This window comes from Eumetopias jubatus, unplaced genomic scaffold, assembly GCF_037043125.1.
Source record: "Eumetopias jubatus isolate StellerSeaLion01/CBP00866 unplaced genomic scaffold, mEumJub1_p1.0 scaffold_7, whole genome shotgun sequence".
Taxonomy (NCBI): Eukaryota; Metazoa; Chordata; class Mammalia; order Carnivora; family Otariidae; genus Eumetopias; species Eumetopias jubatus.
The window spans coordinates 105,225,093-105,250,258 of NW_028274813.1; the positions used below are offsets into that span (position 1 = coordinate 105,225,093).

Below are 25,166 nucleotides of genomic sequence, written 5' to 3' on the forward strand. Positions count from 1 at the left end.
ATTTTCTAAAAATAAAAAACTGATACTACCATATAACTATTTTACAGTAAGTTCAACAAGTGAGCAAGTTGTCTTCTTTAAGCCAGTAAGTTACCAAAAATAATCAAAAGATATTATAGTTTTATAAATGTAAATATTTAGCAGAATTCCCTCAAATTGTAAAATGATGACTTAAAGTACGTAAAATGATAGACTACAGGGGTGCCTGGGTGACTCACTTGGTTAAGCGTCTGCCTTCGGCTCAGGTCATGATCTCTGGGTCCTGGGATCAAGCCTTGCATCTGGCTCCCTACTCAGTGGGGAGTGTGCTTCTCCCTCTGCTCCTCCCCCTGCTCGTGCTCTCTCTCTCAAATAAATAAATAAAATCTTTAAAAATAAATAAAATGAGGGGGAGACGGACCATGAGAGACGATGGACTCTGAAAAACAAACTGAGGTTTCTAGAGGGGAGGGGGGTGGGGGGATGAGTTAGCCTGGTGATGGGTATTAAAGAGGGCATATTCTGCGTGGAGCACTGGGTGTTATGCACAAACAATGAATCATGGAACACTACATCAAAAACTAATGATGTAATGTATGGTGATTAACATAACAATAAAAAATTTAAAAATAAAATGATCGATCATAGGCCTAAGTAAGAAATCAGTGCTCCTGGCCAATTAAAAACAAACACACCTTAAAAATTTTTGCATTTTATTCTATTCATAGTTTTTAAAAATATCATTCTATTAATATAACACATATTATTACCTACAGTAAATTGAGATTATATAGTGTATTGGTATATTAGAATCTATCGTTAATAGGAATTACACAAATCTGCCCTTAATCTTACACCCTTCGGCTGGGGCCTAAAAAGCAAAGAATGCCGGATATGTTCTGTGACAGTTATCATCTATCTTCATATGTCTCTGACCGAGACACATGATCTGGTCATGAGGAACTAGTTGTGGTGAAGTCTACAATTCAAAGATGGTGTCTCAATCTCTACTTCTGTGACTTTCAAACATTTTTCACTAAGACCCTTGGTAAGAAATACATTTTACTCTGTGACTCAGGACCCATGCACATATACTGAAAATAAAAGTTTTATGAAAGAATACATTAACTACAAGTTAATGTACTCTGGTATTTTCTATTCACATCTATTAATTAAAAAAAAAAAATGTTGTTGGCAATCTACCAAAAGAATTTCATGATCCACTAATGGCAAGAGGCCTGCACTTTGAAAAATGTTGTACTATACTAAAAGTATTTTAGGATAAAAGCAAGGAGTTGCAAATAAAGATTACCTTAAGCACAGTAACCTCTATTTTGGTCAGTTATCAAAACACTAACCTCTAGGTGTTAAGGACGTCTGCTTCTCAACCTCTGCTTGCTGTCTCAGATTAGCTGGGATATTGTTATATATTCTCTTATAATGATTGTACACAGCAACCGAAAGCACCTTCTTAGCAAATGACTGGCCAACAACATACTTGTCGAGGTAGTTATAAATCTGAAAAATGATTAGTTATGAATTAATTTACTATGACCTATCACAAAAAATGCACACACATTAAGAAGTTATACACTGAGCATATTTGCTTAGTTTTAAATTTGTACAAAGATTCATCAAAAACAAAACGCCAAGGTATGGCCATACTGTATGGCCACAGGGTAGGATATCTATGTACAATGATTCAGAGGCCCCAAACCTAAGTGGACAAAACACAATTCGTTTGTCCTTTAGCTTAACAAATTATCACTGCACTCTTCTAATGTTCTGTCAATTTCTATTCTATACACAATGCCATTTATCCTAATCCTAATTTTTAAGAGTTAATTATTTAAGTCACTTAGAATACCTACATTTGTCACCAGGGGTCTAAAGATATCACCATTAACGTAAATCATTAAAATAAATCCTTTTTATACCTCTCTCAGTCATAGGAATGATATTCTTCACAGAAATAACATACAACTATTTTCAAAAAAGCATTATATAATCAAAGCCATTACGAGCATTTGTATGTTTGAGTTTTTTCTCAGACATTAACTTTAAAGCTACTCATTTATCTAAATGGCAATCTAAAAAACTTTACTTGGAAACTCTGTTTGATACTTGGATATTGTTAACAGCCTGGAACCTGGGGTAAATTCCTTTAGCTTTTACTAAATAGAAATTAACTGTTAATACTAACTTCTAAAAATAGTTAAAATGCATATTTTTGAACTCTTGGGTCTAAAGTCTACACAAATTTAGTGGAGGATATAAAGGTTAATAGCTATATTTTTCATTTCATTATTTATTTTTACATGACAAATTCTTTAGTTGCTGACCATATGCATTTTATTATGGTTTTTAAAATCTTGATTCCTCACAAATTGAATTATTAATAATTAATAATATAATAATGAATTACTAAATCTACTACAGCATTATTTGGAGGTAGAAATAAATGCACTGGTGTCTTATAGCAGAAAAAAGCTACACTGAGGCAGAAGGTAAGAATAATCTAACTGGTGATATACTCTGCCATGTCTGAAATGGCCAGATCACAATCTGCCTAAGACTCTTGGAAGGAGCCCCCACCACAAAAGCCACAACGCTATATAGGACATCCCTGGCACACCGGCCATGAAAAAATTGCTTGTTTCCATTGTTAGACTGAGACTATTTTATCATAAAGTAGACTAATTTATGGGGAGAAATTGCAGGCTGGTGTTATTTAGGGGCCCAAACTAAGAAAAATAAATCCATAACTGCTCAATTTTATGGATATCATTTTAGATTAATTTAGTATTAACACTATTTTAATAATCATCCAACTATATTTCATTGCTGAATGCCATAATCACGACATGGGAAAATAACAACGGACTCCATACCTAAATTCCAAGTATCAAATATCAAAAAGAATTTAGCCAGATATAGTCCATATTAAGAATTTAATACTTGTTTAGGTACTAGTATTAAGATCCTATATAAACTGGGAGAGGGGAGCAATGAAATGTTTTCAAGATAAAGTGCTTAAATGAGATCTTGCCATTTGCAACGACGTGGATGGAACTGGAGGGTGTTATGCTGAGTGAAATAAGTCAATCAGAGAAAGACATGTATCACATGACCTCACTGATATGAGGAATTCTCAATCTCAGGAAAGAAACTGAGTGTTACTGGAGTGGTTGGGGGTGGGAGGGATGGGGTGGCTGGGTGATAGACATTGGGGAGGGTATGTGCTACGGTGAGCACTGTGAATTGTGCAAGACTGTTGAATCACAGTTCTGTACTTCTGAAACAACGCAACATATTTTAAGAAAAAAGAAAAAGAAGATAACAGGAGAGGAAGAAAAGGGGAGTATGTCAGAGGGGGAGACGAACCATGAGAGATGATGGACTCTGAAAAACAAACTGAGGGTTCTAGAGGGGAGGGGGGTAGGGGGATGGGTTAGCCTGGTGATGGGTATTGAGGAGGGCACGTTCTGCATGGAGCACTGGGTGTTATGAACAAACAATGAATCATGGAACACTGCACCAAAAACTAATGATGTAATATATGGTGATTAACATAACAATAAAAAATTAAAAAAAAAAAGATAAAGTGCTTAAAGGACTGAGCTAAGACCTATACCTTCTTGGGGGGAGGAGGTGGTTTCTGTTGGAATGCCAATTTTACAGCTTCTGCTGCTGATTCAGGTTCTTTAATTATGCTTTTCTTTGAGTCTGCTTCAGATAGTACAACAAAAAAATGATGACATTTTTCACACTTCACAAAGCGGGTGGATGCTGTAAAAGGAAAGAAAGATCAGCAGAGGAAAAGTAAATAATTTAAATAGTGTTTAACCTTAGAGACTCACTGTAAATGAAAACTAAGTACTTGACAAAAAGTAGGCTTGTAGTTCATTCCACTAGCCACAACAAACAACTTAGTTTATACCTAAGATACAGAAACAGAAGAGTTCAGTGAATCACATTTTGTTCATTTCCATGAGGTTCTTTCATTTTGTGATACACTTCATTAAGAGAAAAGATTAGTTGATGTTCGTTCAACTCCCCATTCATTAAATCTATTTTAGAAAAGAAGCACTATAAAAATATTAATCATTTATTTTCCTGAAATACTTGAATGAAAAAACTGTGAAAAAAGTCACAAGTAAATTCTTCTATTTTTCCAACATTTTCTTACGAAAAATTTCAAATATACACAGAAGTTGAGAGAAATCAATTTCAATCCCTAAAAATGTGGGGGAAAATATATATGTATATGTTCTTTTAGGTTCTTTTCAAACCTATCAGCATTTTTAAAACCTTGACTTGGTAAATATATAAAATTGTTTCATGCCTTATTTTCATTTTTAACAACTCTACTAATTCCTATTTCTTTGACCTAAAAACCACTAAGAAACTAACAAAATAACACTGTCACTCATACTGACTTAATTTAAAGATAATCATACAGCTTTTGAAAACAACACAGGAACAATTAAAAGTGAGGGTAAAAAAATTTTTTAAAATTAAAAAATAAAAGTGAGGGTAAAAGGGTGTCTCAGTATCAATGCATCAGCTATAGAATATCCTGTTAAACCAAAGGTGATTTCTTTTTTTCTCTCTCCTTCTAAAACACAGCTATAGGATATAGGTATATGGACATACACTCTTAATCTTCTCCAAGCCTAACCCTACTAATGGTAATAGGACAGGGCGGGGGGGGCGGGGCTTGGAAAGCAGCACAGAAGAGAATCTCACACAGATTACTAACAGATACAGAGCAAATGATACACAGGAATTACTTAGATGTTTGTAGGTCTGGGTAATACATTTTTGTGTTACCTTTGTGTAATCTAACTAGACAGCTAAAACTGCAAAGAAAAATAATTTTTAAAACTATGAGAATCTCTGAAGGGACACGTGTACCCCAATGTTTATAGCAACAATGTCCACAATAGCCAAAATATGGAAAGAGCCCAGATGTCCACTGACAGATGAATGGATAAAGAAGATGTAGTGTGTACACACACACACACACACACACACACACACACACACACACACAGAGGAATATTACTCAGCCAACAAAAAGAATGAAATCTTGCCATCTGCAATGATGTGGGATAGAACTAGAGAGCATTATGCTAAGCGAAATAAGTCGGTCAGAGAAAGACAAATAAAAACATATGATTACACTCATATATGGAATTTAAGAAACAAAACAGACGAACATAGGAGAAGGGAAGGAAAAATAAGAGGAAAACAGAGGGAGGTAAACCATGAGACTCTTAACTATGATCAACCTGAGTGTTGCTGGAGGGGAGGTATGTAGGGGGATGGGGTAACTGGCTGATAGGCATTAAGGAGGGCACTTGATGGAATGAGCACTGGGTGTTGTATGCAACTGATAAATTACTGAATTCAACTTCTGAAACTAATACTACAGTATATGTTAATTACACTGAATTTAAATTAAAAAAAATAAAACTATGAAAATCTCTCTCTTTTGGGAATATTATAACTACCTATCCATAGTTTACCAGAAAAACTGTACTGGTAAGCACACCTAAATCTTCACAAAATAATCTAACTTTAAAAAAAAACAACAACAAAAACCAAAAAACAGACAATTCTGTATTTCAAAAATAAATCTAACTATTAATTCAATCAATTTAATATTTATGTATATATTCTTAAACACAAGGCTAATCAAAAATACATTCTGGATAAATTCTAGCAGCAAATTTTATTTTTTATTTATTTACTTGAGAGAGAGAGAACAAGAGCAGAGGGAGAGGAAGAAGTAGACTCCCCACTAAGCAGAGAGCCCAACTCGGGGCTCGATCCCAGGACCTTGGGATCATGACCTGAGCTAAAGGCAGCTGCTTAACTGACTGAGCCACCCAGGTGTCCCTAGCAGCAAATTTTAAGCTAGAAGAGAGATCATCCATATTTTCTATGTATTGATCACTACAAATGCTTACCTAAAGAAAAAGACCAAGCTATTCCAAGTACCTTTGATTCACACAAACCCCAATACATTATCAGCATTCTCTACCAATGTGAAGATAGTCAATGCCTTCACTTTAAAATAAAGCATCACCTTACAGCTGTTACTGATGGTAAACAAGGCAAGGATTAAAGGCAGAGAAGCCTCTGATCTAGTTCATGCTGAATGACAGGAATATCTGGCTTGAGAACACAAGAACAAAATATTTCTCTAAAGAAATTAGGTCAAAGGGAAAGAGACTAAACAACAGATTGCATCCCTTTTTGCTTACTTTAGAAGGGTTGCTTACATTCTACTCGAGTATCACAATATCAATTTTACAATGAAACATATTCAACATATGCCCAAGTTCAATTTAATTTATCAAAATGCTATTTTGGAAAAAAAATACAAGCACTGCAATGCTTACTTTTTTACTCCTGAAGACAACTGGCAAAATCTAATTTTGTTAAATTATCAGGGGATAAATAGACCACTTTCCTTTAAATGATTACTACAGGTATACTATATTCCTTCATATGCAGAATACTAATCCCAGTAAACATGCTTGTATAGTATGACAGAAAGACTACCTCAGTAAAAACTTTCCCAGATTTGTTTAAATGAAGTTCTTCATGATTTTGAACAAGTTTCAGGGTCCAACATAAAATCTCCAAACCAAACAGAAAAGTTTAATTCCTATTGTATAAGACATGTAAGTACAGTAAGCCTTCAAAAAGTACTATATACATAAAAAACTAAAGGTTCTACCTTAAATAAAAATGGGGAAACTATTCATGTTTGACAAGTTACTATTTAAAAAGGCAAAAGAAAACTAAAGAGCAGTATATATTAGTCCTTATAATAAAAAATTTCTTAGCTAGAGGCGCCTGGGTGGCTCAGTTGGTTAAGTGTCTGACTCTTGATTTCAGCTCAGGTCATGATCTCAGGGTTGTGAGATGGAGCCCTGCATCGGGCTCCATGCTGAGAGTGGAGCCTGCTCAAGATTCTCGCTCTCTCCCTCTCCCCCCTTGTGCTCTCTCCACACTCTCTCGCTAAAAAGAAAAAATTTCGGGGCACCTGGGTGGCTCAGTCGTTAAGCATCTGCCTTTGGCTCAGGTCACAATCCCAGGGTGCTGGGATCGAGCCCCACATCAGGTTCACCTTTGGTTTAAACACAGGCTATTCTATAGCTGATGCATTGATAGACACCCTTTTACCCTCTGCTTCTCCCTCTCCCACTCCCTCTGCTTGTGTTCCCTCCCCCGTTGTCTCTCTCTCTCTCTCTGCCCAATAAATAAACCCTAAAAAAAATTCTTAGATATTATTTTTATTCCAATTTCTGATGATTTTCTATGCATTTATAATGCTACCTATAAAAATGGTATTTTATTTCAACAAAGCCAAACAAGAATAATACCACAGTAAGAGAACATAAAAATCACTACAAATATACTTGTGAGGTGGAATATACACAGCAAGATCCATGAGCTAATAGTTTTTACACTTTGGGAAAAAATCGAAACAAAATTCAAATTTCAGTGTTTATATGCAAAGTTTTACAGAAACACAGAGATCCTCATTCATTTACATTGTCTCTGATTGCTTCCCACTTTAACAGCACAGGAGAATAACTGCAACACAGACTATAGGACCCACAAAGCCTAAAATATTTACTATTTGGTCTTTCATAGTAAAAGTTTGTTGATTCCTGCTATACAGTATTTAAAAGGAAAGAACTACCCATAAAATGAGAGAAAATATTTAAATCACATATCTGGATAAAGGTCTAGTATTCAGAATATATAAATAATTCTTTCTTATAATGCTAACAACAAAAAAGATAAAAGATCAAAAAGTACATAAAAAGACGTTTATGAACCAATAATCAAATAAATGTAGATTCAAACAAAATGAATAACCTGAGCTTCAACAACTCTTCAATTTTCAGTGAGTAGACACAGAAGATCCTCAGCTTTCAAAAGAGACCTGTATTATGGGTCAACAAAATCAAGACAGGAGGGCCCTGTCTCATTGTTGGGGGCCTATCACTCCTGTGCAGTAAAGCTCCGGAGGACAGGACAGTGTCACGTTCATCTGTTTATTTCCTGAGCCTAGTAGTGGCTGTCCCAACAGATGCTGGCTTACTCAATTATGTGTATCTACTCTTTTTTTATTCTTTTCTTCCCCATTCTCTACTTCCACATTCTGCCTCCCCAATTAGAATACCCAAAGCAAACAACCTCAGCCTTGAGTTGATTAGGTAACATTAGAATGTTTTCCACACTTGGTCTCATTGTTAAACATACATATTCTAAGATACCACTCAACATCTACAGAATCTCATCTTTAGGGAAGGAGAGAATCTGCATGATTAACAACCACTCTCAGTGATTAATACAACCTGGTAAGTTTTTGAAAACCCTGTGTAAGAGGAAAATAAATTTAATCTCAATAGGAGCTAGTTTATCCCTAGAGAATTCCAGTTGCTAAAAATGTCTGAGAGAGGGGTGCTTGCGTAGCACAATCAGTTAAGTGTCCAACTCCTCATTCTGGCTCAGGACATGATCTCACGGTTGTGAGACTGAGCCCCGCATCAGGCTCTGGGCTCAGCATGGAGTCTGCTTGAGAGTCTCTCTCTCCTCCCTCTGCCCCTCCTGCTTGTGTACTCGCTCTCTCTCAATTAAAGAATAAATCTTTAGGGGAAAAAAAACACAAACTATGGGATAGGAACTCCTGAATAGCAAATCTTCACTGCTCTAGGACCATGGATGAGTTATTTAAACTTGCTAAGTCTTAGTTTCTTCACTTATAAAAATGAGGATACTCTCATTTTTGTCCAGAAAAAAAAAAAGGTTGTGAGAATAAAACTGTATATACTAGCATTTATTAAATATTAGTTTCTTTCCTTTTTTACTCTAAGGAATTATTGTTTAAGTCTACAAAGACTGAAATCTTTCTCTGGGAAAAAAAAGATAAAACTTTTTTTTTTTTTGAAGATTTTATTTATTTATTTGAGATAGAGAGCACAAGCAGGAGGAGGGGCAGAGGGAGAAGGAGGAGGAGGCTCCCTGCTAAGCAGGTAGCCCAACATGGGGCTCGATCCCAGGACCCTGAGATCATGACCTGAGCCAAAGGCAGATGCTTAACCGACTGAGCTACCCAGGCACCCCAAAAAAGATAAAACTCTTGATTAAAATATGTTAATATGACACTGCCATTATGAATTGAGCAATTCTCAGACCTTTTAGAGTTTTATTATTTCACACCAAATTTGTTAACAGCAAACATTATTTAGAAGTTAATATCATCTAGTTCTTTCATTTTTTTTTTAAAGATTTTATTTATTTATTTCAGACAGAGAGAATGAGAGATAGAAAGCACGAGAGGGAAGAGGGTCAGAGGGAGAAGCAGACTCCCCGCTGAGCAGTGAGCCCGACGCAGGACTTGATTCTGGGACTCCAGGATCATGACCTGAGCCGAAGGCAGTCGCTTAACCAACTGAGTCACCCAGGCGCCCTAGTTCTTTCATTTTATTTTGCAACCAAATTAGTATTCATTCAAACCAATTCTTCTCTTTGCTCTCTTACAAGGCAACACCATGAAGAGAATCTCCAACATTCCACCTGTTGGATGGAACCACTTTAAAAAGTCTTTCCAAAACTGTAAAACCATGCTACATTTAACAGGATTTTTTCATATAGTGGCCAATTAATATTAATGATAAATGTGAAACTGTAACTAAAGTTTCAGTATTTGGGTTAGAATATAGAGAATCCTCTCCAGCTATCCTCTCCAAACTTCTGCCAAACCTCACCATTGATCTTTTCACAGTCCGACTATATAGGAGAAGGCTGACATGGTAGTTCAATGTACATATCTACTCTTGAATCCTTACCCATTAACTCTAATCATGTAGGAAATGAGTTATTAGATTCATGAAAACAAAAGATTTGTAGTAGTATCTTTGTATTTCACAGAGAGGTACCAACATTAACAGCAAAAGTAGGGCTGTTGATTTCTTCCTTCTCTTACTGTCTGAATTATTCATAATTATACACTTTCTAGAACTGAGGTCTTAGCTCCTGTGGTTACTCAGAGAGGGAAAATACCTTAATATCTGAATGACTGACCTCTCCAGCAGTATGAGATGCTCAATAGGTATTTGAAGAATAGAGTAATATAGAATAAATAAACCTTGGTTCTCCTACAGCTTGACTGTCACATACATGAACACTCACAAAATCCAAATTTGAAATAAACACACACACACACACAAAATAAAGCAAATCGGGACGCCTGGGTGGCTCAGTCGTTAAGCATCTGCCTTCGGCTCAGGTCATGATCCCAGGGTCCTGGGATCGAGCCCTGCATTGGGCTCCCCACTCAGCGGGAAGCCTGCTTCTCCCTCTCCCACTCCCCGTGCTTGTGTTCCCTCTCTTGCTGTGTCTGTCTCTATCAAATAAGTAAATAAAATATTAAAAAAAAAAAAAGAAGCAAATAGTTTTCTTAAATTATTTCTTATACCACCATGCAAAGTATTACCAGTCCTGGGGATTTTCAGTTATTTGGTGAACATAAGAATCATGTAAGTTCAGAAAGAACATTACTCTGGCTTATATAATTTATATATTTCTATGCAGTCTATGATTTATAGAAAAGGAAGAGAAAAAGAACAACAGAAGAAGTAATACTTACACACAAAGGTCTCTACATGAGTGCACAAGTCACCACACTTAGGACACCTCAGCTGGTTTCCACCTTTCCCCGAATTCCCAGAGCCTGATTTTTTACTGCTTCCCTCACTTGCTGATTTCTAATGTTAGCAGAGGAGAAAAAGAGAGTGTCAATTATTACTTTCAGGCAACCATTTTATATGTAAAATATAAGCAAGATAGGTTGTAATTAATCTTACAATTTTTATAATTTCCAGAATGAAATTAGTATAATTTATATCTCTATCATTGGTATCAAAAGATCTATTTACCAGAAAAATAAATTCAGTTCTAGTAAACTCATATATTTATCTGTATTCCTTCTTCACATAGTATGACCCAGCATGTGTAATAAACAGCTTTCTTCCCATGACTCAATAAACACTAGGAAAAAAAGTTACTACAGGTAAAATACATTTTAGTGAAACTGAATCAGAAGTTACTATCATGATAAGTAGTGACTCGTAACTTCTTTGAATCTAACTTTTCTCATCTCTAAAATGGGAGGTTTATGTTGTATTTATATGAGAAAAACTATTAGGATTAAGTGTGGATATGAAAGCACCTAGCATTTTGTCTTGCATGTAACATAAAATCAAGTGTTAGTGAAATTCACTTAATAAAGAAAATTGATAATAATTCACTGACCCAATACAATCACCGATCATCTACTTGCTAACTACAAAGCAGTCCAACATTAAGTCATCGAGACACCAAAAATTTTTAGGTAGAGAACAAAGTGGGGTTTATACTACCATGAATTCTTAAGAGTTGTGTTAAGAAAGCACGAAATGGCTATTCCTAATTCAATCCTACAGAGTGCTGACTGCATAGATTATTTAATGTAGCTTCTTTATTACTTTGGAGTATTAGAAATTTTAACTAATGCTAAGTGCAATGCTTATGAAACTATTTTATGGTTGAAACTAAAACACAAAATAAAATTACAAAAAATTCTTCATATCATTTTATATATTTCACATTTCCTACAGAAAACATAAACTGACAGAATGGAGAATACTATTATTACATTTAATTGTTTGAAGGAAGGAACTCAAATGTGTATATAGATGCCAATAAAGTTAAATACCTTATTTCCATCCCCAGAGCCATCTTTACTTATCCCATCTTTTGATGCAAAGTATGCTGGTGTTTCTGTAAAGGTTCTAAAGGGAGCTCTTCGTAGAATCTGAGTTTCAAAGGTCCCGAGCCTTCCTAAAACAGGTATATGAATGCGACCACAAGAGATACCTGGAAATATAATGGAAGTTTATTAGTCTACACATCAAATATTAACAAGCCTTCAATAAATTCCCTGAAAACAAAAATTCCTTAAGTATAAACGAGGTTCAAAAAGCTATAGTTTTCACAGCAGTAGTAACAAAATGGTAGAGAAAATAGTGACACCATCAGAGACAAAGCCACCTTTTTTTTTATTATGTTATGTTAGTCACCATACAATACATCAATAGTTTTTGATGTAGTGATCCACAGTTCATTGTCTAACACCCAGTGCTCCACGCAGTATGCGCCCTCCTTAATACCCATCACCCGGCTAACACATCCCCCCACCCCCCCTCCCCTCTAAAACGCTCAGTTTGTTTTTCAGAGTCCACAGTCTCTCATGGTTCATCTCTCCCTCCAATTTCCCCCCCTTCATTTTTCCCTTCCTTCTCCTAATGTCCTCCATTCTATTCCTTCTGTTCCACAAATAAGTGAAACCATATGATAATTGACTTTCTCTGCTTGACTTATTTCACAGAGGCAAAGCCACCTTAAAAATAGGCCAGACCTGGGGTGCCTGGGTGGCTCAGTTGGTTAAGCATTTGCCTTTGGCTCAGGTCATGATCTCAGGGTCCTGGGATCGAGTCCCACATTGGGCTCCTTGCTCAGTGGGGAGTCTGCTTCTCCCACTGTCTGCTGCTCTCCCTTCTTGTGCGCTCTCTCCCTCTCTCTAATAAATAAATAAAATCTTTAAAAAAAAAAAAGAAAAATAGACCAGACCTGGGCCTACAGATTCCAGGTAAATAAAGAGGTTTCTTTCTGGGCCTGTTTGGAAATGAGCAAAGACCACCCAGGTTGTAACAATGAGTGGCTCTTTGAAAGTGTGAGAGATAAGCAGTTCAACATCTGCCTCACCTGAAGGGGAAAAAAGCCATTTACAACCTATATTCTTAGTCTTCTTACAGTATTTCTACCAAGGAAAATAAGCAATTGACATAAACTCTTACCTGTCTCTGACGGGTGGGGGGGTATAATATCTGCAACAATGGAAACTTCAAATGTTCTTTAAAATGTTATGCATGTTCATTAACTACATGTTTTAATGAAATGTTTCAATCTTATAAAAAACCTTAATTCAGTAAATACTGTGTAACCACTATCCTGCTTTCAGCATTTTAACTTTTTACCATATTTGAAGTTAAAATTATTAAAAAAGGTATAGGTTAATCACTGACTTCTGTGACAAACTTTTTCTGTAAAGGACCAGGATAGTAAATATTTTCAGCTTTCTGGGCCATGTAGTCTCTGTTCTAACTACTCTGTAACATGAAAACAAACAGTATGTAAACAAATGGGTGTGGCCAGTTTTGGTCCATGGGATCACTGTTGGCTGACCCCTGGTTTTTCTCATATAAATACAAAATAAACCCCTAAATAAAATATAGTCAGTGGCAAAAGAGTCACACTGCATTCGGTAAGGCAGCATTTCCCAAGCTGATCTTTAAAAGCATGTCCCCAGGATGCCTGGGTGGCTCGGTTAGTTGGGCATCTGCCTTTGGCTCGGGTCATCATCCCAGGGTCCTGGGATCAGGCCCAGCATCGGGCTCCCTGCTCACTGGGGGAGCCTGCTTCTCCCTCTCCCTGTGCTGCTCCCCCTGCTGTGCTCACTCTCTCTCCCTCTCTCTCTCTCAAATAAATAAAATCTTTAAAAAATAAAAATAAAAAAATAAAAGCGTGTTCCCTACACAAGAAAATCAAATGGTCTTAGGTTAAACAAAATTCACAGATTTCAGTACTGAGTACTGTAGGGCTACTCACAACCCTCCATAGGCTAATATATATTAATGAATCTTAATGAATCCCCAAAGAAGGAAGTTTCCCAGCAGTGTATCAGAGCACTGTTAGCAGGTAATAACAAAAAGGGGGGAAGGTGTTAAAGTTAATAAATAAATTTTAAGAAACTGATTTTATCTCCCTCATTTTATTCCCTGCAAAATTCTCAACTCAGCCTTTAAATTTTTATTTCTATATCTGTTAGGTCTTTTAAGAGATCATGCACATATGTACATATTGTATCCAAACACAAAAACTGGTTTAAAATTACGTCCTTTGAGGAGCGCCTGGGTGGCTCAGTCAGTTAAACATCTGACTCTATTTCAGCTCAGGTCATGGTCTCAGGGTTGTGAGATCGAGGACTGCATTGGGCTCCCCTCTGGGCATGGAGTTTAAGATTCTCTCTCTTTCCCTCCCCTCCTAGCCCTCCCCACCCCTTCTCCCTCTCTAAAAAAAAAATGAACAAAATAAATAACGTCCTTCAAACAATTCAAAAGCAATTGCATAGTTATATAACTAATTTTATTAACTCCAATTTTTGAACACATTTGGGTACACTGTTAGAACTAGTTTCTTTAGCTATTCATTGCCCTAGGCCTTCTCCAGTTCCACAAAATAGAAAAAACCATCAAACTTATCAGGAAAGATATAAATAAATTTTCTCATCTCTCTATAAATTCACAAACAACACTAAAAAAGGATTAAGGTTTATGACACACTAGTCCCTAATCCATAGACTGGAAAACTTTGCTTAACACTATTTAACTTGAATATTAATATTAAAAAAAAAACTACAGGGTCGCCTGGGTGGCTCAGTCGTTAAGCGTCTGCCTTTGGCTCAGGTCATGATCCCAGGGTCCTGGGATTGAGCCCTGCATCGGGCTCCCTGCTCGGCGGGAAGCCTGCTTCTCCCTCTCCCACTCCCCCTGCTTGTGTTCCCTCTCTCACTGTGTCTCTCTCTGTCAAATAAATAAAATCTTAAAAAAAAAAAAAAACTACATTTGATGTTTTTCTTCTGAGTGATGTTTTCAAAAAGATTTTCAAATTTTCTCAAGTGTAACATTTCCATTTTTTTTGCAGTAAATGATAGTCATTACTCTCATTAGAATGAGATTTAAGGTAGTTCATGAACTTTGTTTTTCAAAAGACATAATATGGTTTAAAGACTATGTCAGTCTAAAAAGCAAATCTAGAAAAAGTAATGGAGGAAAGAATAGTTGAAATCAAGAATACAGAAAGTTAATGGACCTTAAGGCTGGGTGATGGGTATTTTGGTGTCCCTTGTTCTATTTTGTGTGTGTTTGAAAACATCCATAAATTATGGAATACTACTCAGCCATCAAAAAAAAAATGAAATCGGGCGCCTGGGTGGCTCAGTTGGTTAAGCGACTGCCTTCGGCTCAGGTCATGATCCTGGAGTCTCGGGATCGAGTTCCACATCGGGCTCCCTGCTCAGCGGGGAGTCTGCTTCTCCGTCTGACCCTCTTCCCTCTCGTGCTATCTCTCATCCTCTCTCTCAAATAAATAAATAAAATCTTTAAAAAAAAAATGAAATCTTGCCATTTCCAACAACATAGATAAAACTAGACGGTATCATGCTAAGCGAAAAAGTCAATCAGAGAAAGACAATTATCATATGATCTCATTCATATGTGGAATTTAAGAAACAAAATAGAGGATCATAGAGGAAGGGAGGAAAAAATAAAACAAGGCGTAAGCAGAGAGGGAGACAAACCATAAGAAACGCTTAATTAGGGGCGCCTGGGTGGTTCAGGTCATGATCCCAGTGTCTTGGGATCGAGCCCCGCATCGGGCTCCCTGCTCGGTGGGAGGCCTGCTTCTCCCTCTCCCACTCCCCCCTGCTTGTGTTCCCTCTCTCGCTGTGTCTCTTTCTGTCAAATAAAGAAAGAAAATCTTAAAAAAAAAAAAAAGGAAAAGAAACACTTAATCATAGGAAACAAACTGAGGGTCGCTGGAGGGGAGGGAGGTAGGGGAATGGGGTAACTGGGTAATAGACATTAAGGAGGACATGCGATATAAGAAGTACTGGGTATTATAAAAGACTGCTGAATCACTGACCTCTACCTCTGAAACTAATAATACATTAAATGATAATTAATTGAATTTAAATTTTTAAAAAATGGAAAAAAGAAAACATCCATAAATTAGTATGAATGGTAGCATAATAAAATAATTTATTATAATCTATGTAACAAATGTAACTTTTTAATTTAACCATTACAATGTATTCACAAAGAAAACTACAGCTACAACAAGCTTCACTTGAGACTATTTGTACTTGGATGTTTAGAATAAAACTTAACCCTGGGACACGTGGGTGGCTCAGTCAGTTAAGCATCTGCCTTCCTCTCCGGTCATGATCCAAGGGGCCGGGGATTGAGTCCGAAACTGGGCTCCTAGCTCAATGGGGAGCCTGCTTCTCCCTCTGCCTGCCGCTCCCCCTGCTTGTGCTCTCTGACAAATAAATAAAAATCTTTAAAAAAACAAACAACAAACTTAACCCTAAAGTATCACAGTGTATTATATCCCATTTACAATAAAATGTATCCTTCAAAATAGTGTTTATCAATTTATATCTAATGTCATTAGAAAATAAGCTGAGGGGTGCCTGGGTGACTCAGTTGCTAAGCATCTGCCTTCGGCTCAGGTCATGATCCCAGGGTCCTGGGATCGAGCCCCGCGTCAGGCTCTCTGCTCAGTGGGAAGCCTGCTTCTCCCTCTCCCACTCTCCCTGCTTGTGTTCCCTCTCTCAGTCAAATAAATAAATAAAATCTTAAAAAAAAATAAGCTGAAAGGAAATTATCTTCAGGAATTTAAGAGAAATAAAAATTATGAACATGATCCTTTTAAAGTCTACTTATTCTGAATAGAAAAAAATTAGTCCTTCACCTTAAATACCTTACCAAGTAACACATGAAACCAACGCAATCATAAAGTTACCACAGAAAATAACTACCTGAAAAACATGTTCATGTCATTTAAACTTCTAAATTTAAGAATTTCTTTGCTAGGGATGCCTGGCTGGCTCAGTCGGTTAAGTGTCTGCCTTCTACTCAGGTCATGATCTTGGGGTCCTACGATGGAGCCCCGTGTCGGGCTCCCTGCTTGGCGGGGAGTCTGCTTCTCCCTCTCCTTTTGCCCCTCCCCCCGCTTGTGCTCTCTCTCTCAAATAGATAAAATCTTAAAAAAAAAAAAAATTTCTTTGCTAGCCCTGATGCAGTTTTAACATTCTATAATCTATGGGCTGTACCAACAAGATGCCATAAATACTAACCAGTGGTTCTCAAACCTGAACATGCACCAGAATTACCTGGAGAGCTTGTTAAAATAAAGCAGACTGCAAAGAATATTCCCTTATTCTGACTCAGAAGGTCTGAAGTGGGGCCCAAGAATGTATTTCTAACAAACTGCCAGGTTATACTAATGATGTTGGTCTGGGCACCACACTTTAAAAAAAAAAAAAAAAGATTTCTTTATTTGAGAGAGAGAAAAAGCCTGCGCACAAGCAGAGGAGGGGCTGAGGGAGAGGCAGGGACAGAATCTCAAGCTGACTGCCTACTGAGCGTGAAACCCCACCAGGGGTTCAATCTACAACCCTGAGATCATGACCTGAGCCAAAACACAAGAGTCGGACGCTCAACCAACTGTTTCACCCAGGCACCCTTGGGAACCATAATTTTTTTTTTTTAAGATTTTATTTATCTGACAGAGAGCGTGAGCGCGCATGCACGCACACACACAAGCAGGGGCAATGGCAGGCAGAGGAAGAAGCACGTTCCCCGCCAAGCAAGGAGCCTGACTTGGGGCTTGATAGCAGACCACAGCATCAAGACCTGAGCCGAAGGCAGACACCCAACCAACTGAGCCACCCAGGCTCCCCAGGGAACCACACTTTTTAAACCACTATACTGAACAGTTTAAATGATTAGTTACTCTTGCCAATCTTATAAAATCTTCACAGAAATCACTGTAGTCATCTAATCAGGAGTTTGAAACCTTTTTTGTGCCATGAACTCCTTTGGGAGTTTGGTGAAGCCTCTGGATGGAACCCTTCTCAAAATAATGTTTTATTTTTTTTTAAAGATTTTTATTTATTTGAGAGAGAGAGAATGAGAGATAGAGAGCATGAGAGGGAAGAGGGTCAGAGGGAGAAGCAGACTCCCTGCTGAGCAGGGAGCCCGACGTGGGACTCAATCCCGGGACTCCAGGATCATGACCTGAGCCGAAGGCAGTCGCTTAACCAACTGAGCCACCCAGGCGCCCAAAATAATGTTTTAAATGTAAAGAACAGAATACAAAGGAAACCAATCTGAAGTAAGTTATCAAAATATTTTTTTAAATATGTTTTTTGCCAACATCGTACTCAATGGTGAAAAACTAAGAGCTTTTCCCCTAAGGTTAGGAAGAAGATAAGGATGTCCACTCTCATCACTTCTATTCAACATAGTACTGGAAGTCTTAGCCACAGCAATTTGACAACATAAAGAAATAAAAGGCATTCAAATTAGTAAAGAAAAAGCAAAACTCTCACTATTTGCAGATGACATGATACTAAATACAGAAAACCCTAAAGACTGCACCAAAAAACTAGAACTGATAAACGAAATCAGGAAAGTCACAGGATACAAAATCAATGTACAGAAATCTGTTTCATCCCTATATGCTAAAAAATGAAGCAGCAGGGGTGCCTGGATGGCTCAGTTGGTTCAGCATCTGCCTTCAGTTCGGGTGGTGATCCCGGGGTCCTGGGAAGGAGCCCTACTTTGGCTCCCTGCTCAGCGGGGAGCCTGCTTCTTCCTCTCCTGATGCCCCTGCTTGTACTCTCCCCCACCCCACCTTTCAAATAAATAAATCCTTAAAAAAAAAATGAAGCAGCAGAAAGTGAAATTAAAAAAAAAATCCCATTTACAATTGCACCAAAAACAATGAAATATCTAGGAATAACTTAACCAAAGAGGTGAAAGAGCTATACTCTGAAAACTATAAAACACTGATGAAAGAAATTCAAGATGATGTAAAGAAATGGAAAGACATTCCATGCTCATGGGTTGGAAGAATACTGTTAAAATGTCCACACTACCCAAAGCAATCCCTATCAAAACACCAACAGCATTTTTCAAAGAACTAGAACAATCCTAAAATTTATCTGGAACCACAAAAGACCGCAAATACCCAAAGCAATCTTAAAAAAAAACCAAAACTGGATGTATCACAATTCCGCACTTTAAGTTATACTACAAAGCTGCAGTAATTAAAACAGTATGGTACTGACATTAAAATAGACACATAGATCAATATAATGGAAAACCCAGAAACAAACCCACAATTAAATGGTCAATTAATCTTCAATAAAGCAAGAATGAATACACAATGGAAAAAAGACAGTCTCAACAAATGGTGTTGGGAAAACTGGACAGCAACACGTGAGAGAATGAAACTGGACCACTTTCTTTCACCATATACAAAAATAAATTCAAAATGGATTAAAGACCTAAATGTGAGACCCGAAACCATAAAAATCCTTGAAGAGAGCACAAGCAATAATTTCTCTGACATCAGCCATAGCAACATTCTCTAGATATGTCTCCTGAGGCAAGGGAAATAAAAATGAACAGATACAAATCAAGACCCCAAAAATAAAGAATCCAATTTAAAAAGGGGCAGAAGACATGAACAGACATTTCTCCAAAGACATCCAGATGGCCAACAGACACGTGAAAAAATGCTAAATATAAGTCATCATCAGGGAAATCAAATCAAAACTGTAAGAGATCACCTCACACCTGTCAAAATGGCAGAATCAAGAAACAAGTGTTAAAAGGAAACCTCTTACACTGTTGGTGGGAATAGAAACTGGTACAGCCACTGTGGAAAACAATATGCAGTTTCCTCAAAAAATTAAAAATAGAACTACCCTATGATCCAGTACCCACTACTACCGGGTTTTTACCCAAAAAATACGAAGACACTAATTCAAAGGGATATATGCACCCCTATGTTTATTGCAGCATTATTTACAATAACCAAACTATGAAAGCAGCCGTGTCCAACAATAGATGAATGGATAAAGAAGAGGTTGACCTGAGCCGAAGGCTCATGCTTAAAAGACTAAGCCACCCAGATGCCCCCTTAACAGCTTTTTAAACAACTACCATGATCTCAAAGTACTGAAAAGTATAAAAAGTGCCTTGAGATACGAACAACTGTAATGTGGTAAGAAAATATTTGTGATTTTGATTGGTGACAAATTCACAGATACTGCTAATAATACTGTGGGTTGTTGCCTCCATTCAAAATTGAAGGAAATGTTACACTTCAGTCAGTAATTAGTGAAAATAAAATTAACAGAATTTCTCGGGGCTCCTGGGTGGCTCAGCTGTTAAGCATCTGCCTTCCGCTCAGGTCATGATCCCAGGGTCCTAGGATCGAGCCCCACATCGGGCTCCCTGCTCAGCGGGGAATCTGCTTCTCCTTCTCCCTCTGTCTCCCCAGCTTGTGCTCTCTCTCTGAAATAAATAAATAAAAATCTTAAAATATAACATGTTTCCAAAGAGGCTATTGGTTGGGGCGCCTGGGTGGCTCAGTCGGTTAAGTGTCTGCCTTCAGCTCAGCTCATGATCCCAGGGTCCTGCTTGGCGGGAAGCCTGCTTCTCCCTCTCCCACTCCCCCTGCTTGTGTTCCCTCTCTTGCTGTGTCTCTGTCAAATAAATAAAATCTTTAAAAAAAATTAACAGAACTTCTGAATTCTATCCCTTTGGACACTCTGGAGGCCTGTGAACCTCAGGTAAAGAGCCCATATAAAAGTCAAAAAGGGAAGTATTTCTGTAAAGTATATTTCGAAAGAAAGTTGGCAGCAACAAGAGAAGATAGTTAAAAGCTCAACCATTTACAAAACTTTTGTCATACAAATAAAACGTTCTGAGTTTTAGAGCAGCTGTTTTTAAAAAATACTAGAATAAGGTACATTGACTATAGGGCTACTAAGAACTAGGAGAGGAAAAAAAAGAACTAGGAGAGTAATTTATTCAACCGTTAAATATTTGACTTCTTATATTCAACCTTAAACTAAGCATTCTCTAAAAAACAAATGATTCAGCTTAAAAGATAAACTGATCTTTATAAATTTTAGAAAGAGAACTAATGAAAAATTTTAAATTATTATCTTTTTGTAGTGACAATATTTAACTGTGTAATAACTGATGAAATGGCAAATCAAGTTAAATGCTTGCTTAAGGGGCACCTGGGTGGCTCAGTCGTTAAGCATCTGCCTTCAGCTCAGGTCATGATCCCAGAATCCCGGGATTGAGCCCCACATCGGGATTCCTGCTCAGCGGGAAGCCTGCTTCTCCCTCTGCCTCTCCGTCTCCCTCTGCTTGTGTTCCCTCTCTCGCTGTGTCAAATAAATAAATAAAATCTTTAAAATAAATAAAATAAAATAATGCTTGCTTAACCACTTGGCCTCTAACCACTAATAAAAATTGAAAAAAAAATTCAACAAAAACAAATAATGCCAGCAACTTAGTAGATGCTTATTGCTTTTACTAGTTTCAAAATTTCATTTCATGCCCAAGTTATTATTTCCTGAATTCTGAATACTTTTTAAAAAAAAATATACATTTTTAAAGATTTGAGAGAGAATGCACACGCGCTGGGCAGAGGGAGAGAGAGAATCTCAAGCAGACTCTCCACTGAGTGGGGAGCCCAACTTGGGTCTTGATTTCACAATGCCGAGAAAATGCACTGAGCCAAAACCAAGAGTCAGATGCTCAACCGACTGAGTCACTCAGGCGCCCCTGAATACTTCTGAATAAAGAAAAAGAACATCACTCCTATAATAGCTTTCCTCAAGTTTAAAAATGTTTGATGGGTTTTCACCAAGGCTAGTCTGCTGGTCTGAAAAGGAATATATATGCCAAGAAAATAGAAATGTTTATTAAGAAATAGTTTGCAGGGGTGCCTAGGTGGCTCATTCGGTTAAGTAGCTGCCTTCAGCTCTGGTCTTGATCTCAGGGTCCCGGGGATGGAGCCCTGCTAGATAGTGCTCCCTGCTCAGCGGGGAGTCTACTGCTCCCTTTCCCTCTGCCCTTCCCCCTTGCTTGTGCAGGCTCTCCCTCCCTCTCTCTCTCAAGTAAATAAAATCTTAAAAAAAAAAAGTTTGCAATTGCAGAAATAAAGATGCTCTATCATTTATTCACTTTGCCTTATTTAATTTGTATTGTATTTAGCTAACAAAAGAGAGAGACTTAAAATCTAGCTAAAAACTGTTAAGGTAGGCACATTACACAACTATCATGGAAATTATGCACACCAACATGTTTGAGCATCTTACTTAACACCTCATGAGGTGACACCCTTTCACTGGACATGGACAGAAAGTAGCCAAAAATCAAGGGAGTTACATGTGACTCCACAATTCTCACAACCAAATTCAGACCAAGTACTGTCATTCAGAATTTTGTAAATGGAATCAAGCATTCCTAAATGTACATACTTAGAATGCAAACTGACTTATATATGCAAAGCGCATTAAAAATATATACATATTTATACATATATACAAAAAGTATATACAGATTGAAAAGTATCAGCAATTTGGGTAGAAAAAATATTTAAAGTTTCTACTTTACTACAGGTTTCATATTCAAAGAGAACAGTAGGAAAAACACATTAAATTGGACATACACATAGACCAGCAGGAAAACAGATCCAGTATCTAGCATGAGAATTTACCAAATAATTTTTCAAACTACCATTTAAAAATGTTAAAAGTCTAACATGACAAATGGAAATAGAGAACAGCACTACACTTGAAGAGAGCTCTGAAATCTCTACTTTTACTTTTATTTACTTCATTGTATAATTTCATGGTGTTAAGACTATTTTGATTAAATTTTGTTTACCTATATTATATTGCTAAAATTCTTAACTCTACGTTTATAAGAATAAAAAACTAGCTAAAGTTGAATTCTGATTTTTCTTTCTCTTCTGCCTCTCCTCCTCTTTTCAAGAATCCTAAATAAAAATAACCTTCCTGGAGTGTTTTAAGTCCTTAAAGAAAATATCTCTATATTGCAGACTAGTTTATACTTTGAGTTTCTACTATGGAATAAACACTCTATGTTAATGAAGCCTTGTGAAAGTCTTAAATCAATGTGAAAACCATTTGCTGTTTCACTGTCATATAAAAATATTAAATTCTACAATGATAGAAGGTAACGTCCCATATTTTAAGCTTAATTTACAGCAGAAACAATGGTTCAATATTTCTGAAAACTTCTGACAAACTTATAATAATAGATGACCATATCTAAAGCCATTAAATTGTGTTGCTTCACCTAACGATACATTCAATTTTTAAATCAGTGGTTGTTCTGAAAATAAAAAAGAATTACCACATACCTCCTATGATTCAATTTTATGGCACAAATGACCGGAAGAGATGAAGAACTTTTGTCAAAGAATCCCTCCCTGCCCAAAGAGAACACACACACACTTTACCCACTTCTAGAAATGATATTGTTGTCTGCTTCAGTAGATTTTAAACCTGCAGATGAGGACATGTTCACCACTCTCTCCAGCACCCAAACAGGGCCCAGTACATAGTAGATCCGCAAAAAAAGATGTCCAATAAATGAATTTAAATGTCCCGTTCAAGCGTTTTCAACTCAAATTCCTGGAATAAGGACATCTGCTTGTTCAGGTTTAACAATGTCTTGGAACTAAATTTACTCCTTTGCTTTTCTGAATCATTTTACAGATGCTTCTGCCCACATTACTTCATTTAATCCCTCTTTGTGAACTAAACTCGCAAAACATACCTTTTGTAAATGGTAAGGGCATTTATAATTAACCTAAAATACAAGAAAAGGGGACTTTTTTATTTAACCAAGGATCGTAAGTTGACAAGCCAAAATAAAACGAATTTGTCTAAAAGTGATTATAACAGGATCTAGCTTCTAGTCTGATATTCATAGATTTGGGGAAGAGGAAAATGGTTTCTTTTCCGGAATCTCTTGGCGGGGATGACACCCTTTCAGAGCTCCTGATAAACAGAAAGTAAAGGGTAAACAAGCGCCACCCTTAAGAAACTATCTCGGACCGTCAAGTTGGGAAAACCGGCCAACGACTGCTGAGACATTTAAGTACTTCAAAAACAATTTCTGCGGGAATTTCCCCAATCACCCCGGCCGCTTCCCGGCGGGCCGCCAGGTTTTCCCAGCGCCGGGAGGACTGTGAGCCCTGCTTCTGTCCCGGCGTAAGCTGCCGCACAATGACAGCGACACGGTGGGTCTCGCGCGGCCTGCATCCGGGACGGCCGGCTCGGCGCCCCGCGGCCCCGGGGGGCCCCCCAACAGTGGCAGCCCCTCACCCGAGCCCTTCCTGGAGCGCCCGACAGGCCAGAAGGGAACCCGGCCGGGCTCCGGAGGAGAAGCCACCGGCGGGGCGGGTGGCAGTACGCGGCGGACCTCCGAGTAGGGGACACTTTTTTAACGAAAGGAACATTTTATGCTTCTTTCAGGGTTTCTGCTAAGTGGCCACATTCCAGCCCCAAAGTCGAGGCCTGAATGCTTGCGGGCGGGGGAGCACAAGGGATTTACTTCAAATTTGAGAACCAGCTGCCCCAGAGGCTGGCAGAGCCCCATCCCACGAGGAAAGAGGGGTGCCAGGCAAAACGCGGCGCGTCCCCTCACACCCTCAGGGTGGGGCAGGCCTCTTGCCCTCCCCGGGATCCCCACCGCCGGCGGCACACTCCCGGGCTAGGGGCTCAGGTGAGGGACTACTTCGTTACCTCTCTGCGCGGAGGCGAGCGAAGAGGTGATGAGCCGCGCGGCGGCCGCGCCGCAAGTACAAGCGCCGCAGCCGGACATCTCCGCTGGGCCTACGCCGGGGCTTTGCCCCCTGCTGCCCTCCGGGTCTCAGCAGCCCGACTCTTATTCGTAGGGCGCGCTAACTTGGCCCCGTACCCTTCCGCCGACCCTAGGCTCAGTGCAGAGTTCACCCGCCTAGCAGCCAGGCTTTCGCGCTCTTCGTACCCGAATGCCGTCTACTCAGTAGAGTAGACACTTAACCCCTCTCCCTCCCTCCCTCCCTCCCCCTCCTCCTCCTCCTCTTCCCCCCCACCTCCCCTCCGCCTACCGGGCCCGGGGAGCGTGCGCGCGCCTGCGTCCTAGGCCTAGGGAGGGGGCGTGAGCACGCGCTGCGTGTACATGCGTGATACACCAACGAGCGGCGAGGGGAAGGGGGCGGTAACCTGGGCGCCAATGAGCACGCTACGGCAGGCGGCCAGCCCCAATTGGGACAACTACAATTCCCGACATGCAATTCTTCCGGGAAAGTCCCTTTATCCTAGCGTCGAAAAGTGTGGTACAGATGCTGAGAGATGCATATCGGGAGTTGTAGTCCCAACCGGTCGC

At 38.5% G+C, this 25,166-nt stretch overlaps 1 protein-coding gene across 1 annotated transcript in view; it reads right to left on the bottom strand.

Annotated features, from left to right (window-relative positions):
• The window catches only part of CLPX (caseinolytic mitochondrial matrix peptidase chaperone subunit X), a 45,682-nt gene extending 20,866 nt beyond the window's left edge, over positions 1-24,816 (bottom strand). The window contains exons 1-5 of the mRNA XM_028100329.2: positions 24,542-24,816; positions 11,765-11,925; positions 10,658-10,775; positions 3,614-3,768; positions 1,338-1,497 (exon numbers count right to left, since the gene is read on the bottom strand). Coding sequence (XP_027956130.1) covers positions 1,338-1,497; positions 3,614-3,768; positions 10,658-10,775; positions 11,765-11,925; positions 24,542-24,620 — 673 coding nt within the window. The 5' untranslated portion in view covers positions 24,621-24,816. The remainder of the gene's footprint in view (positions 1-1,337; positions 1,498-3,613; positions 3,769-10,657; positions 10,776-11,764; positions 11,926-24,541) is intronic.
• Positions 24,817-25,166: the final 350 nt, after the last annotated feature.